General features: G+C 42.6%; 1 protein-coding gene and 3 non-coding genes across 4 annotated transcripts; all 4 read right to left on the bottom strand.

Moving 5' to 3' along the window:
- Window positions 1-8,350: 8,350 nt before the first annotated feature.
- Window positions 8,351-8,483, bottom strand: LOC129099179 (small nucleolar RNA SNORA54). Its single transcript, XR_008531629.1, has one exon. It is a non-coding gene; the product is annotated as a small nucleolar RNA SNORA54 (small nucleolar RNA).
- A 1,168-nt stretch (window positions 8,484-9,651) lies between these two features.
- On the bottom strand, window positions 9,652-13,423 carry rpl3 (ribosomal protein L3). The gene is made up of 9 exons (XM_054607882.1): window positions 13,336-13,423; window positions 12,481-12,673; window positions 12,072-12,240; window positions 11,591-11,726; window positions 11,212-11,398; window positions 10,858-11,120; window positions 10,677-10,772; window positions 10,172-10,291; window positions 9,652-9,766 (listed from the first exon to the last, which is right to left on the bottom strand). Exons 1-9 carry the CDS (start codon window positions 13,336-13,338, stop codon window positions 9,722-9,724), a joined length of 1,212 nt encoding a protein of 403 aa, XP_054463857.1. The 5' UTR covers window positions 13,339-13,423; the 3' UTR covers window positions 9,652-9,721.
- On the bottom strand, window positions 9,844-9,976 carry LOC129099178 (small nucleolar RNA SNORA54). The gene has a single exon (XR_008531628.1). It is a non-coding gene; the product is annotated as a small nucleolar RNA SNORA54 (small nucleolar RNA).
- LOC129099180 (small nucleolar RNA U83B) lies at window positions 11,463-11,555 on the bottom strand. Its single transcript, XR_008531630.1, has one exon. It is a non-coding gene; the product is annotated as a small nucleolar RNA U83B (small nucleolar RNA).
- Window positions 13,424-13,843: the final 420 nt, after the last annotated feature.

Genomic DNA, 13,843 nt, shown 5'->3' with positions numbered 1-13,843 from the left:
GTGTCAGTGTGGGTTCCCTCCTTGTTCATATAACCATTAGTGTTACAAAGAACCCTTTAAACCCTTTGATCAAAAATGGGTTCTTCAGAAGCAAATGTTTCTGGGGGAACCCGTTTGAATTCCTTTTTTCCAAGACTCATGAGCTAGATATGAAATATAAAACAGTTCAAACTGACAATTTATCAAAACAGTGGTTCTGTAGAAGAGACTACATGGTCGTTCTGAATCCTGCACAGATACAACTCTGTCAGACAGTAGTGAGCACATTTTTCTCTCTCTCGCTCTCCCTTCGAGGTCAGAAGCCTCGAACAAAGACGGCATGTAAGACACAGACAGTCGTGGGATCTTTCTAAGACATTCCTGAGAAAGAAACACAGGTTTGCAATAACACCACCGAGTTTATTCCACCGCCAGTTTCCCTGTAAAGAGAACATCCAACACCTTTCTACACCAGCGCGCTAAAAGCATTGCTTTCAGGGCCCGACATGCTGCTCTGAGTGTGTTTATGTGTGAGGAAGTGCTCACATGTGCAGATATACAAAGCAAATCTATTTGTGAGACAAAAGGGGGTTCATTCTTCATGACCGTGGTGTGTTTTATGTATGTTTTGAGTGCAGAGAGAGGTCTTCCCTAGAAAAAAAGACTAAATAAGTAAAATAAAGGGACTCACAGCATGAATGCAGTTCTGTTTGATAGCAGTTCTTACCTCTAAGTTTAGAGGCTGGCAGATTCTTTGAATAAGAAAAAAGTTTCTATTAAAAAAAAGTGCTGAGATCCTGATTTGTCATTATCTGAGTTCACGGACACGAGCCGCTCTCCATTAATTTGAAGGGGGAAAAATATGTCAACGTAGCAGTCTAAATGAATAGGGCTTTTTTAAATGTATGGTCATCTTTATTCAGAATTCATAAGCAGAAGTCATTTTACAAGCCTGGATTACATTAAAGAGAAAGTGTGTGTGTGTGTGTGTGTGTGTGTGTGTGTGTGTGTGTGTGTGTGTGTGTGTGTGTGTGTGTGTGTGTGTGTGTGTGTGTGTGTGTGTGTGTGTGTGTGTGTGTGTGTTGGGGAGGAGGCTTTTAGAGATACTGGTTTTCTCATAAAGCAGCACCTGGCCCCTGTGCAGGTGTCTGAATCTCACATTTTTTTATATGTTTTATGAATAAGTCCATATTTTTCCCTCTCTCTCTCTCTCTGTCCTGGCTGCTTCTAAGGTGTATCCTCCACCTTTTTGTCTCTCTGTCTTCTCTCTCATAACTTTTTTTAACTTTAACGTCACATATTTCTCTGTGAGTTGGATCAACTAGACAGAAGGTAAATGTCTGTAAAATCAAGTTGTTAATCTTTTAAATTAGATGTTTTAAGGCCGCACACACAGGGTTTCAGGATGACCTTTATTATGCAGTAAGATTGAGGATTGATTGTAAAACTATTTGCTGGGACACCAGTTTAAGTCAAACTTGTCTGGAGTGACAACTGGTACAATGGTGAAAAACAACACCGATTTATCTGAATATACGGAACAATCACTAGACTAAAAGGTGCAAGTGACATTAATCTTTGTTTGGTTCCATCCAGTTCCTGACAGGTTGTATCACTCTGCAGGTGTGAGGTGAAACGTACCCTCCTCCTCCTCTTCCTCCTCCTCTTCCTCTTCCTCTGGCTCCCCGCAGAGGGGAGTTGGAGTCCAGAGGAAGCGAGACATGCCCTTGAAGAGTCAATGTTTTTTTTTTTTTTTTTTTTGGCAGGCTAACAGAGTTGGACATTGCACAGTGATGTCAGGGAGGGTCAGGGCGAGAGCTGCAGCGCTAATGCTAATGATATTACAGCCGCCAGCCGGAGCGGGGGGGCCCATAATGCTCAGAGGCCAGATTTCCATGCTCGGTTTGCTGGAGGGTACAACATGTCATTTATTGTAAATAGGACGAGAGACAGGGGGAAACCTCTCCTCTGGTCTTCTTTTGTCTGTTTTTGTACGTGTTGATGTGTCATTTTCCTTCCTTCACTTCTGGGCCTTGATAATTCTCAACATTTTGGAATATGAAATAAGGTCTTGAACTTTTTGGAAATAGCAAAATTGTCCCTTAAAGGATAACTTGAAAGGTTTGTCCATTTCTATGTGTGATGGGGAAAGAAACAACATGTTTAAAAGGCAGGGCTGTTGCATGTAGATGTGAGGAATCAACCTTCATCATCAGGTTTCTCCTCAAAAGTATCTGACCCCCTGTTCTCCTCCTCCTCCTCCCTTTGACTCACTCTTTCCCTCTCCTCCCTCTCTCTTTCTCTCTCTCTCTCTCCTGCTGTGGTGATCAAAACGTCTCTGCAGTGCCGTGTGATCAGAGACGTGGAGTGAACTGCCTGGTGGTGGTGGATGTTGGGGTGGGGTCACTGGAGGGGAGGTATCGGGGTGAGGAGGTGAGGCCTGAGGAGGAACACACTGTCTCCTCCTGGACATGAATATTAAACACTCTCTCTGCCCGAGCCTGGCTTTGAGTTTTGGCAGGCTGGGAGGTTACATAACCTCACATCAAACCGACAGATGACCTTTCTCTGACTTTACTGGACAACGACGTTCTGGGACAGAGAGAGCGAGCACCCATGGGAGCCTCCGAAGCCACCGCCAACTTTAAGTCACAGAGAGAGGAGACTGCAGCGTTCGACGTTCACTCTTTGCATATAACTGCTCTGGCAACAAAATGTAACCTGAAATGTATGGTGTGGATTTTTGTCGGAGGAACGTTTATCTTTTTCCTGTGCGTGCAAACACTGAATCTGCATGTGCAAGCCTGTGTGTGTGTGTGTGTGTGTGTGTGTGTGTGTGTGTGTGTGTGTGTGTGTGTGTGTGTGTGTGTGTGTGTGTGTGTGTGTGTGTGTGTGTGTGCGTGCCCTGTTGTTTGTGCTGACCAGAGAACAGTTGCTGACTGCGCTCACCCCGGGTTATTTTTGGGTCATGCAGAGTTGAATGGCAACAGAGAGCTATAAGCACGGTCAACCAACTGAAAAAGATAGGAGAAAAAAAAATCATTGGAGCAAACATAGTCTGACATGACACATTCACATCACCCCCTCTGCTGATACAAGCAGAGAGAAGCTTCACCATTTCCTGAATAAAAAATATATGGACCAAAGAGTCTGAGCTACGCCACTGCTATTTTACAAATCATCTGAAGCTTTAAAATCCAGCTCTGAATGGAGGGCAGTTCAAAAAAAAGAAGAAGAAGAAGAAGAAGAAGAAGAAGAAGAAGAAGAAGAAGAAGAAGAAGAAGAAGAAGAAGAAGAAGAAGAAGAAGAAGAAGAAGAAGAAGAAGAAGAAGAAGAAGAAGAAGAAGAAGAAGAAGAAGAAGAAGAAAGAGAGATAAAGAGGAGGGACTAAAGTAGGCTACAGCACACAAAGTGCTTTGGGATGCGTGAAGCAAATGGAGCACCACGCTCTGCCCTCTGGTGGTGTGATGGGAGTGCAGGGCCTCCTCCGTCAGCTCAGGGAACGCTGTGTCCACGGACGGGCCTGGAATACTGATGCCACAGTGCAGGGGTGCAGGAGCTGCAGTCTGGAGAGGAATGCTCAGATTCACACAGAGGACGAATGCCTGCGTTGTGATCAAATACAGCTGAAGTCAGCGCTACATGTGAGGAGATGAGAATGATCTTTTTGGAGGACAAAACGTTCCTTTGTTAGTTATTTACACCTGTTCACATCATGACTTGTGTCGAGACTCTAGTATAAAAAGTATGAAATATTATTCAAATCCTTTTTGCTGAAAATGTAGCCAAAACAATGAATATAAGCTTGTGTTTAAAAGCAAATCATTCATTTGACATAGACAATATATATATATAGATGGAGCTTCATCTCCAGATCCTCCACCCTGCAGCAACATGCGGTGCATTTGACTGCACCTTGTAAAAAAAAGTGAAAAAGTCTTCTCACACAGGCTCCAAATAGTGATACTTTTCAGTCATGAATCAGCTTGAAACAAATGCACAACACAATTTCCCAGAATGCAATTTTAAAAATAGCTTGCTTTGTCTGACCAACAGTCCCAAGACATTAAATGTACAATGATATAAAACAAATAAAAGCAGCAAATCCTTGTATTTTGAGGAGCTGGGACCAGCTAATTGTTTGGTATTTGTGCTTAATAAATTACCTGAAATCTTAAAGGGCCATTGTGTAGGATGTGTGCGGCATCTCAGAAAGGCACAGATATAAATGCAAATACAGAAATAAACGGTTAATGTAGTCCAACTTTGGTCAAATTTTTGGTTCATGTAGGAGCCCTTTGCTCATAGGCAGAAGGTTGTTTAAATAAAAAAGAACCGTTGATTAATTATCTGTCGATCGATGTATTACTCCAACACTAAATGAAATTCCACTCAGTCCAGGCAGAATAACAGAGCCTAACAGTCGACACACAGTCACATAGTCACCATTGGACCATCAGCAGCCGAGCCCGTGGCCTCCATCGTGTGTAACAGCGGTGCTTTCAGAGTGTGGTCGACCGTCTGTCCTCCTGTCAGACGCCACGCTGCTGCAGCACCACCCAGCCACTTCCCTCACTCTGCAGGACGGCCCGCCGCTGACTCTGTGCCAGCCGGCCCACGGCGACGCCAGGACACACACACCGACACACAGATGCACACACCTACTTACGGGTACAAGCAACTGCACACTCTCACACGCACTCACATAAATCAAACGCTTGGCCCTCCTCTCTGCTGTCCCAGCATGCAACCTGGTTACCTGGCTGATGTCCCACTAGCAACAGCTGCTACCTCAGGACTGGACTGGAGGTTCCACTGCAGGATGGCGCACACACACACACACACACACACACACGAATGCAGTCACATAGAGTAGAGACACAGACAATACTGGCTTCATTCATCTGTGGCTCTGAGGAGAGCTCGTTTGAGATGATAAAGGACTGAATCACCCCAAACGTTCCCGTACCAGAGTCAAACTGCGATAGGTAAATGGTAGATGGACTTGCTTTTATATATATTTATATGTGTTCAAACCACTTAAAGCGCTTTACACTACATGTCAATTCATACAGTGATACAGTGATGCTGATGAAAATAAAGCAATTTTGGGTCGAGTATTTTGCCCAAGGACACTTTAACTCAGACTGGAGGAGCCGAGGAATCAAACCGCCAATTTTCAATAATTGGATGACGAGCTCTATCACCTGAGCCACAGCCGCCCACCCAAGTGGTTGGCTTGTTAGAATCATGGATCGATCACTGAACCTCCACATGAAGTGACTCTTCACATTTCATGTTGGAAAGTCAAGCGAACAACTACAAAGAGAGGAAAAATGAAACCACAAAATGACGCTATCAACATGACAACGATGGCACCAAAAACAACCGGGAAATCATGCATAATGACAACAAAGAGACACTAAACAACCACAAATTGCTGCAAAATGATGACTAAGTGAAGTAAAACATTCACAGTACACAAAAACAACCTCAGACATGCAGAATGACAACAAAGAGACACAAAACAGGCACAAAATTACAAAAAATAACACCAAAAGGCAATAAAGGCATACTTAAAAGCAACGAAGGGACAAAAACGACTGCAAATTGCTTCAAAACAACTACAAAGCCAAAAATTACCACATATGCGCAAAAAAAACGATGCAAAATGATAATAAAGGTATACTAAACGACCACAAGTAGACACAAAATAACCACAAATTGCTTCAAAATGACTACAAAGTGAAGTTAGACATCCACAGTACACAAAACAACCTTGAAGACATGCAAAATGACAATAAAGAGACACAAAACCACAAAATTATGAAAAAACAACACCAAACACATTTGCAATAAACACAGATGTGTAAAATACCCACAAAGAGATGCAAATTGATGATAAAGGGATACTAAACGACCACGTTAAGACAACGCGAATACAAGGTGAAGCAAAATAACCAAAAAAAGATGCAAAATGGGCTAAAAAAAAGGACCACAAACCACCTCAAAAAGATGCATAATGACAACAAAGAGACACAAAATTATTAAATAAAAACAAGAAAAAGAGGGATATAAAATGACAATAAAGGGATACTTAACAAGCACAAATTGCTGCAAATTGACGATATAGTCAAGCAAAATAACCACAGATGCACAAAAGAACCACAAAATGATGCAAAATGGCCACAAAAGAACCACAATTCATCTCAAAGAGATGTTTATAAAGCTACCACAAATTACTACAAACTGACAAAAAGGGAAGTTAAACAACCTTGAAGACATGCAGAATGACAACAAATGGACACAGGGTTACGTGTCTGAATCCAGCGGTCATGGCTGTAGGACTTTAATAAACTGTTTATTATTGCTAAGAACCAGGGCTTTAAATACTAATCTTAAAACTATTTTTAGATATGTGCCCCAGTCTGCTTCATTTGTCCTCGGCTCTGAGGGGACCTCATTTGAGATGATGGAGGACTGAACTAATGGAGGGGAGTGGAGCAGACGGGCCTTCATGAAAAGTGCACAGAGATGCTGTTTGAGCAGATGCACGGGGTCACAAAGAGACAGCCTGCTGGGACACCGAACCCTCACCTGAAAGGGACACAGGGAGCAATTAACGGTGTGACTCTGCGCTGTTAATGGTCACATTTAGCAGAGCGTTGGGGGGGAGTCATTATGTAAAGCCAAGCTTTGAAGTGCAGCTCTGCAGCAGGGCAGAGGTCACAGCCTCTGGAGGTCGTTATGTAACAGCGTGGTCCATCTCCATGACCTTTGGCCTCTGGCCACAGGGTTTCACCCGGCTCCTTCCTCACGCTGCCTCCACATGTACGGCTACTCTTTTGGGGGCTCAGTTCACCAAAAAAAAATCCTTTAGAGGATATTTTATGCTTCGCTGGAGAAAACGTCAAACTATTGAAAGGCTGCTCAACAGTTGACTGCGGGTTAATAGGAAGTAAGTTGGGACCTTGAAAAAAATCCTTTCAGGAAATCCACATTTCTGCTAAGAGTGCTGAATATTATGCAGAGATGTCTCAGAGTGGCGTTTTTGCAGGACTTCTAAACGGCCCGTGGAGGCCTCTCAGGGTCTTCCTCATTACCTGCTGAAGTGGAGGTTTTTAAGTTTTGGCAGTGATGAGTCAGAATGGATGATGTCGGGGCTTAATTACTGCACTGTGACTGCCAGGAGTTCTGTTGTCAGCCGAATGCAAGCCTTACAGCTCAAGGACACATATAGCCAGTTAAAACATGCAATGGTAGCTAAACCCGCCGTCCATCAGTTCTGCATAGGTGGTGCTCTCGTCACGGGTGATGTCGACCTTTTCAGCTGCAACACGGGAGGCTGGTCACATTTAACGAGCTCAGTGAGCAGTGGTGGGTCATTTTACCAAGTACGTTTACTCTAGTATACATTGGAGGTACTTTCAAACTCATGCTGTGATTTACCAATACTGCACTCTGCTCATTGTACTTTTTACTCCACAGAAGTACCTTTACAAATCTTGTAAATGTTGAGATTAAACCACCAAACAGTAAATAAAATAATAAGTTGGCAACCAAACATTTAAACTATTTTAATATCGTTTAGGTCATCTTCTATATAAAAAGCAGTAAAACATTTTATGGATCCAGCTCCTCATGCATGAAATTGCCACCTGTAAAAGTCACTTTTGATATGAAGGCATCACTTTGGCCCTCACTAGTTGCCATGACTATAGTCGGAGTTAACATTCTCAAACTTTTAAGATTCAGAAGTCAATTTGATAGAATCAGAACAATGCATTCTTGCATTGAGCATTTTGAGGAGTCGTTTTTCTGCATTGGTGCATTTTTTGCTTCCGTTTTTTTTAGTCACACTTTTACTTCAGTGTATTGGCACTTTTACCGCCTCTACTTTTATAGCTTTTTAAATATTGATGCACTACAAGATTTCATCTTTCGATTGACTGAGGAAAAGTTTGACTGAGATGTTCAGATTCCTTTGGTGACCTACAAGTTAAATACATATGCCAAATAAACTGACCAAAAATACTTATTAAAAGTAGTTTAGAGAAACTGACAAGATTACCTCTCATCTCTGCTAAACTAGAAACATGGGTCAAAACAAGCAGTCAAAGACAATACCCTTATGTCTACATATAATCCCTTAAATGAAAATGCAAAGACATGATTTGGTTTTTTTCCTTCTTTTTATTAAACAACTCTGCAGAACAATGATGGTCAATGAAGCAGAGACATTTGATGACTTTATGCAGTCTCTTACTTGATACGGTCCTTCTTGAGTGGTCCCTGTGAGAAGACAGAAAACAGGACAAAAATCAGTCGTATGCAAAAACTCTGTGGTCCATTTGTTGGCCTCAGATTATCCAAGTGTTTCCAGAGAGTGAACAGGGAGCAAACACAGACAGGATCTGCTCCCCTGCCTCACCGGAGCATCAATCTAGCACTGGAATGGAACCCGCGTTCATACTGAAGAGTGAACCAGATTACGATCAGTGCGGGGAAACGGAGAACATGCAGGACTTATTGCAATGTTTTTGATTTCTTACTAACAAGCATGCCACATCCCAGTCGGGGAAATAGTGCAAGTGTTTAATAAAGTATTTCAAAATCATTGTAGGTTTATTAAGTCTCTTCCGTTAGTCCCTCATATCTGAACAATGACTGAAAATACATTTGGTGCACATGAAGGCTCGAGTAAGTCTTACCATGAATGCCATCTTCTCCTCGATGGTCTGGAAGCGGCAGGGTTCAAACTTGGAGGGGTATCAATGAACTTGAGGTCGATCTTCTCCAAGGCCCGACGGCTGGCCTGCACAAGCAGAGACTGGAAGAGAAAGGAAACTGTTTAGTTTCTAACACGAGTTGTAGGTACACTGTTAAAATAGAAATGCTGCTGGGTCTTTTAGTAATCACATACAGGTACTATGTGCTTACTTAATCTTATAAAGTACTCATTGCAACAAGGATAAAATGCAAGTCTCCTTAAAAAGAATCCAGGGTACACTGTAGGGTTTGTGCAACATTTAAAAATGACCAATGCAGGTCTACCCCAAGGTTATCATCCTGTCCAACCAGATTCCACCCATGCACTGAGCTCTTCCCAAGATTAAGATTCATGTTAAATATAACCTTACTGATAGAATGTATAAGACTTTACAGCTACATAACCTGCAAGCCATTAGAATGTGTTGAAACAGAACCACAATGTGTCCTCACCTTGTGCAGCCAGAACCCTCTTCTTGGTCCCCACAACACAGCCCTTCACCATGACAGTCATTGGTCACATCGCCACACTGGATGAAGCCACCCTGTAATTTAAAAAACAAAAAAGTTTAAATGAGTATCCTTACATTTAATATTGCTGTGACTGAAGTAAAGTAAGCATTGCAGTCACTTACCAGGGGGTTGATGCTCTTGTTGGACAGATCGTACTCTGGAGCTGTTGTTCTTCACCAGTTTTCCATCCTTTGTGTGGTAGTCCTGGCCAATCTTATTTATCTCCGTGCAGTGATGGTAACCCTTCTAACCAGCACAGCGCAGAGAAGGCAACACGTACCGGATGCCGATACTGGCCACCTTACAAACCTTCCCAAACATGGGTCAAAACTATCCATTAAAGCCAATACCTTTATGTCTACATATCCCTTAAATGAAAATACAAAGACATGATTTGTTTCTTTTTTTATTAAACAACTCTGCAGAACAATGGTCAACAAAGCAGAGACATTTGAGGACTTTATGCAGTCTCTTCCTTGACAATACGGTCCTTCTTGAGTGGTCCCTGTGAGAAGACAGAAAACGAGATAAAATCAGTCGTATGCAAAAACTCTGTGGCCCATTTGTTGGCTCAGACTATCCAAGTGTTTCCAGAGAGTGAACAGGGAGCAAACACAAACAGGATCTGCTCCCCTGCCTCACCGGAGCATCAATCTAGCACTGGAATGGAACCCGTGTTCATACTGAAGAGTGAACCAGATTACGAACAGTGCGGGGAAACGGAGAACATGCAGTGTTTTTGATTTCTTACCTCCAAGCATGCCACATCCCATTCAGGGATGATGGTGCAAGTGTTTAAAAAGTATTTAATAAAGTAAAGGTTTATGACACCTCTTCCGTTAGTCCCTCATATCTGAACAATGACTATGAAAATACATTTGGTGCACATGAAGGCTCGAGTAAGTCTTACCATGAACGCCTTCTTCTCCTCGATGGTCTGGAAGCGACCGTGACCAAACTTGGAGGTGGTGTCAATGAACTTGAGGTCGATCTTCTCCATGGCACGACGGTTGACCTGTACAAGCAGAGACTGGAAGAGAAAGGAAACCATTTAGTTTCTAACACTTGTTGTAGGTACACTTATAATAGAAGTGCTGCTGGGTGTTTTTAGTAATCATAGGTACTGTGCTTAGTCTATACAAGTGCCAAAAAAACAAGTCCCCTTCAAAAGAAGGAGCCAAGTTACACTGTAGGGTTTGTGCAAAATGTTTATTCTTCTATGTGGCTAGATGCATTTTAAAATGACCAATGCAGGTTTACTCCAAGGTTATCCTGTCAGACTATATTCCACCCATGTAATGAGCTCTTCACAAGATTTATTAAGATTCATGTTAAATATAATCTTCCTGGTAGAATTTATAAAACATTTAGCCATAGAATATATGTGTTGAAATAGAACCACAATGTGTCCTCACCTTGCGCAGAGTCAGAACCCTCTTCTTGGTCCCCACAACACAGCCCTTCACCATGACAAAGTCATTGGTCACATCTCCATAGTGGACAAATCCACCCTGTAAATAAAAAAGGGTTTTAATTAGTTTCCTTCCATTTAACATTGCTGTAATTTAAGTACAGGACACATTCCAAGTCACTTACCAGGGGGTTGATGCTCTTGTTGGACAGATCGTACTCTGTGGATGCGTTGTTCTTCACCAGTTTTCCATCCTTGGTGTGGTAGCCCTGGCCAATCTTGTAGATCTTCTTGTTGATCTCTGTGCGGTGATGGTAACCCTTCTGACCAGCACGGGCCACGGAGAACGCCACACGGGCCGGATGCCAGGCTCCAATACAGGCCACCTTACGCAGACCACGATGGGTTTTGCGGGGGAGCTTCTTTGTGTGCCAACGGCTGGTGACACCTGGGAGGATGAGAGATGTTTTTAATCATTACAGAATGGATACACAGCGAATAAAGCCTACATAGCCTTTAACTTTTCAAACTGCTCTTACCCTTGTATCCATGACCCTTGGTGATACCGATGACATCGATCATCTCGTCCTGAGTGAATACTGTGTTGATGGCCACAGCCTGCTCCAGCTTCTCGCGGGCCCAGTCCACCTTGTCAGAGATGTTGCCACCGTTCAGCTGCACCTCCATCAGGTGAGACTTCTTCTGCGCCACGGGCAGCAGACGCATCTGCACAGATGTTTAACTCAGGTTAGAACAGGGAAAATAATCTGCACAGTTACAAGTTTAGCTGTGTAGTCTCAGAAGGAAGGCAGCATGGAAGGTATCCTCATATGTGTCGGGCGCCATGCCTGACGCAAAATCCGTGGTCTCATCACTGACAACAAAGATATAAATTGGTGATCTAAAAACAATACTAACCTGTGTGTGGGCGATGATGCGGATGACCTGGCAGTACTTCTTCATGGAATTGAAGTCCTTCTCCAGCTGCTTCTTGCCCTCGTCATCTTGCCATTTCTTGCAGTACTTGGTGAAAGCCTTCTTCTTGGACTTGTACCTGAGATCAGCGTAGAGGGGACAGAGGTTGGCACTGGTCCTTCATAACCCCAGAAGGGGCCAGCGGAAGAACACAGTGCATAGCTGTTTGCCCTCCCCCCTCCGTGTGGATGAGGGGTGCTGTACCAGCTAATGATTTTGGCTCATGGCTCAGTTTCTAAGAAGCACTTTCCACTGGCCAGAGGAGCCTGGAGCTCATCAGGGCACACGGCACCTGAGCGGAGCTGCCACAGAGGCCACCATAATGTTAGACTCACTCAGTGAAAACACAGATCTTTAATAATTTCCACTGGGCAACTAACACCATGCTTCAAACATTTTTAGTACGAGTTTTGTAGCATCTCACCAGTTCTTGTAGAACCGACGTTTGCACTCATCACTGACGTGCTCGGCGAAGATGGTCTTGAAGGAACGCAGGCCTCGTGGGGTTTCCACGTAACCCACAACTCCGACCACAATCATGGGAGGTGTCTCCACAATGGTCACGGCTTCAACCACTTCTTTCTTGTTCACCTCTGCAGAGGAAATACACAAGAGTTAAGCTTAACATGTGAAAAGCTTTTCTGAAACTATTAAACTTAACCATTCATGGTATGGACTGTGCTCAGTGCTCGACATTCAGCAAGGGGTTTAAACCCCATTATGTCCGCCCGTCGAGAGACTCATCATAGACAGAACTCTATTTAAACAACTAAAATCCCAATACATGCAACTATAATAGTTCATTTTCATCATTTCAATCAGAGTCCACTCACTTGAGCCAGGTCTGTCGACCTCACGGACAATGTGGGTCATGCCAGCCTTGTAGCCCAGGAAGGCGGTGAGGTGCACGGGCTTGGTGGGGTCATCCTTGGGGAAGCTCTTGGCCTTACCACGGTGACGACGACTCCTCTTGCGGGGCAAGAAGCCCAGGGACCCGTGACGGGGAGCCGAAAACTTACGGTGAGACTGTGGAGGGAAAGAAAGGCATTCGTATTAGTTTGTTGCACTTATTGTATTCGTATTAGTTTGTTGCACTTATTGTATTCATATTAGTTTGTTGCACTTATTATATTCGTATTAGTTTGTTTCTGCACTATACTTTTGCTCTGGTTTATGCTCTTAGATGCTTGTTTAAGAAAGGAGATGCACTTATGACTTCTGGTGACTAGTAGTTCTCTTGAATACACTTATTGTAAGATGCTTTGGATAAAAGCGTCTGCTAAATGACTGTAATGTAATGTAATGCATTGACGTTAGCATTGAGCTAACCACGATGCTGCTTGCATGGGTTAGCCTTTACCTGGACTTAACTTTTTTTTTTTTTTTTAAAACAGTGGCCAGGAAGTCAGTAATACAACATAATATGCATTAATAGTTTCACAATGATATTTATTAAGTACGTTTTAAGTAGAGGCCTGTGTCAAGCCGCCATTTTGGATCCCGGGTTGCCGGTATGAGTAAACCTGAATCTCAATTATTGAAATGTCACAGTGAAATAATACAAAAATATATCTATGGCAATAACAAAAACACTTTACTAGAGTAATATGTGTGGCTTAAATAAGTCAATTACAACGGATGTGTGAGATACCCGATGGATGTGTCAGCAGCGTGTAGGTATGACTCACCATTGTGTCTCCGATCCGGAATAAAGAGGCCTTCTAAAGCGCAAGACGTTGCTATATATACACAGCAAGTATCGCGGGATTTGGCGAGACTATCCTCCGAGAAGTTAGAAGACCCTCCCCCGTTTATTTCACCCGGGAAATGTAATTCAACCTAGCAGCCACTAGATGTCGCTGCTGGACGTTCCAAATAATGTAATAACATTAAACTTTGAATCTAATATTTCTAATAACCCTTATAAATATTACAACTTTTTGTTTTATTTAGTTGTACGTTTTAAAAATATATATATTTTAATCGATTGATATTTCTGTAATATATCTAATATAGTAGACCACATGACACTAAAAACCTCTGCAATACAAATACACTGTGCAATACAATAGTTATAATAGTTTCTGTCTGTATATATAATATTTCAGTTACTGTGGATTCTTTACTGTTTCTTTATTGCTCATTTGCTTATTTATAATACTTATTTTTGATCTTGTTTTTTTACTATGTCTCTTG

Source organism: Anoplopoma fimbria, chromosome 11 (assembly GCF_027596085.1).
Source record: "Anoplopoma fimbria isolate UVic2021 breed Golden Eagle Sablefish chromosome 11, Afim_UVic_2022, whole genome shotgun sequence".
NCBI lineage: Eukaryota > Metazoa > Chordata > Actinopteri > Perciformes > Anoplopomatidae > Anoplopoma > Anoplopoma fimbria.
This window is presented reverse-complemented; position numbering and strand designations above follow the sequence as displayed.

Coding starts and splice junctions, on each gene's coding strand:
- rpl3 (XM_054607882.1), bottom strand. Junction 10,292..10,676: donor GGGTTCTGACTCTGCGCAAG/GTGAGGACACAT, acceptor TTTCTCTTCCAG/TCTCTGCTTGTACAGGTCAA. Junction 9,767..10,171: donor AGGAGAAGAAGGCGTTCATG/GTAAGACTTACT, acceptor GTCTTCTCACAG/GGACCACTCAAGAAGGACCG.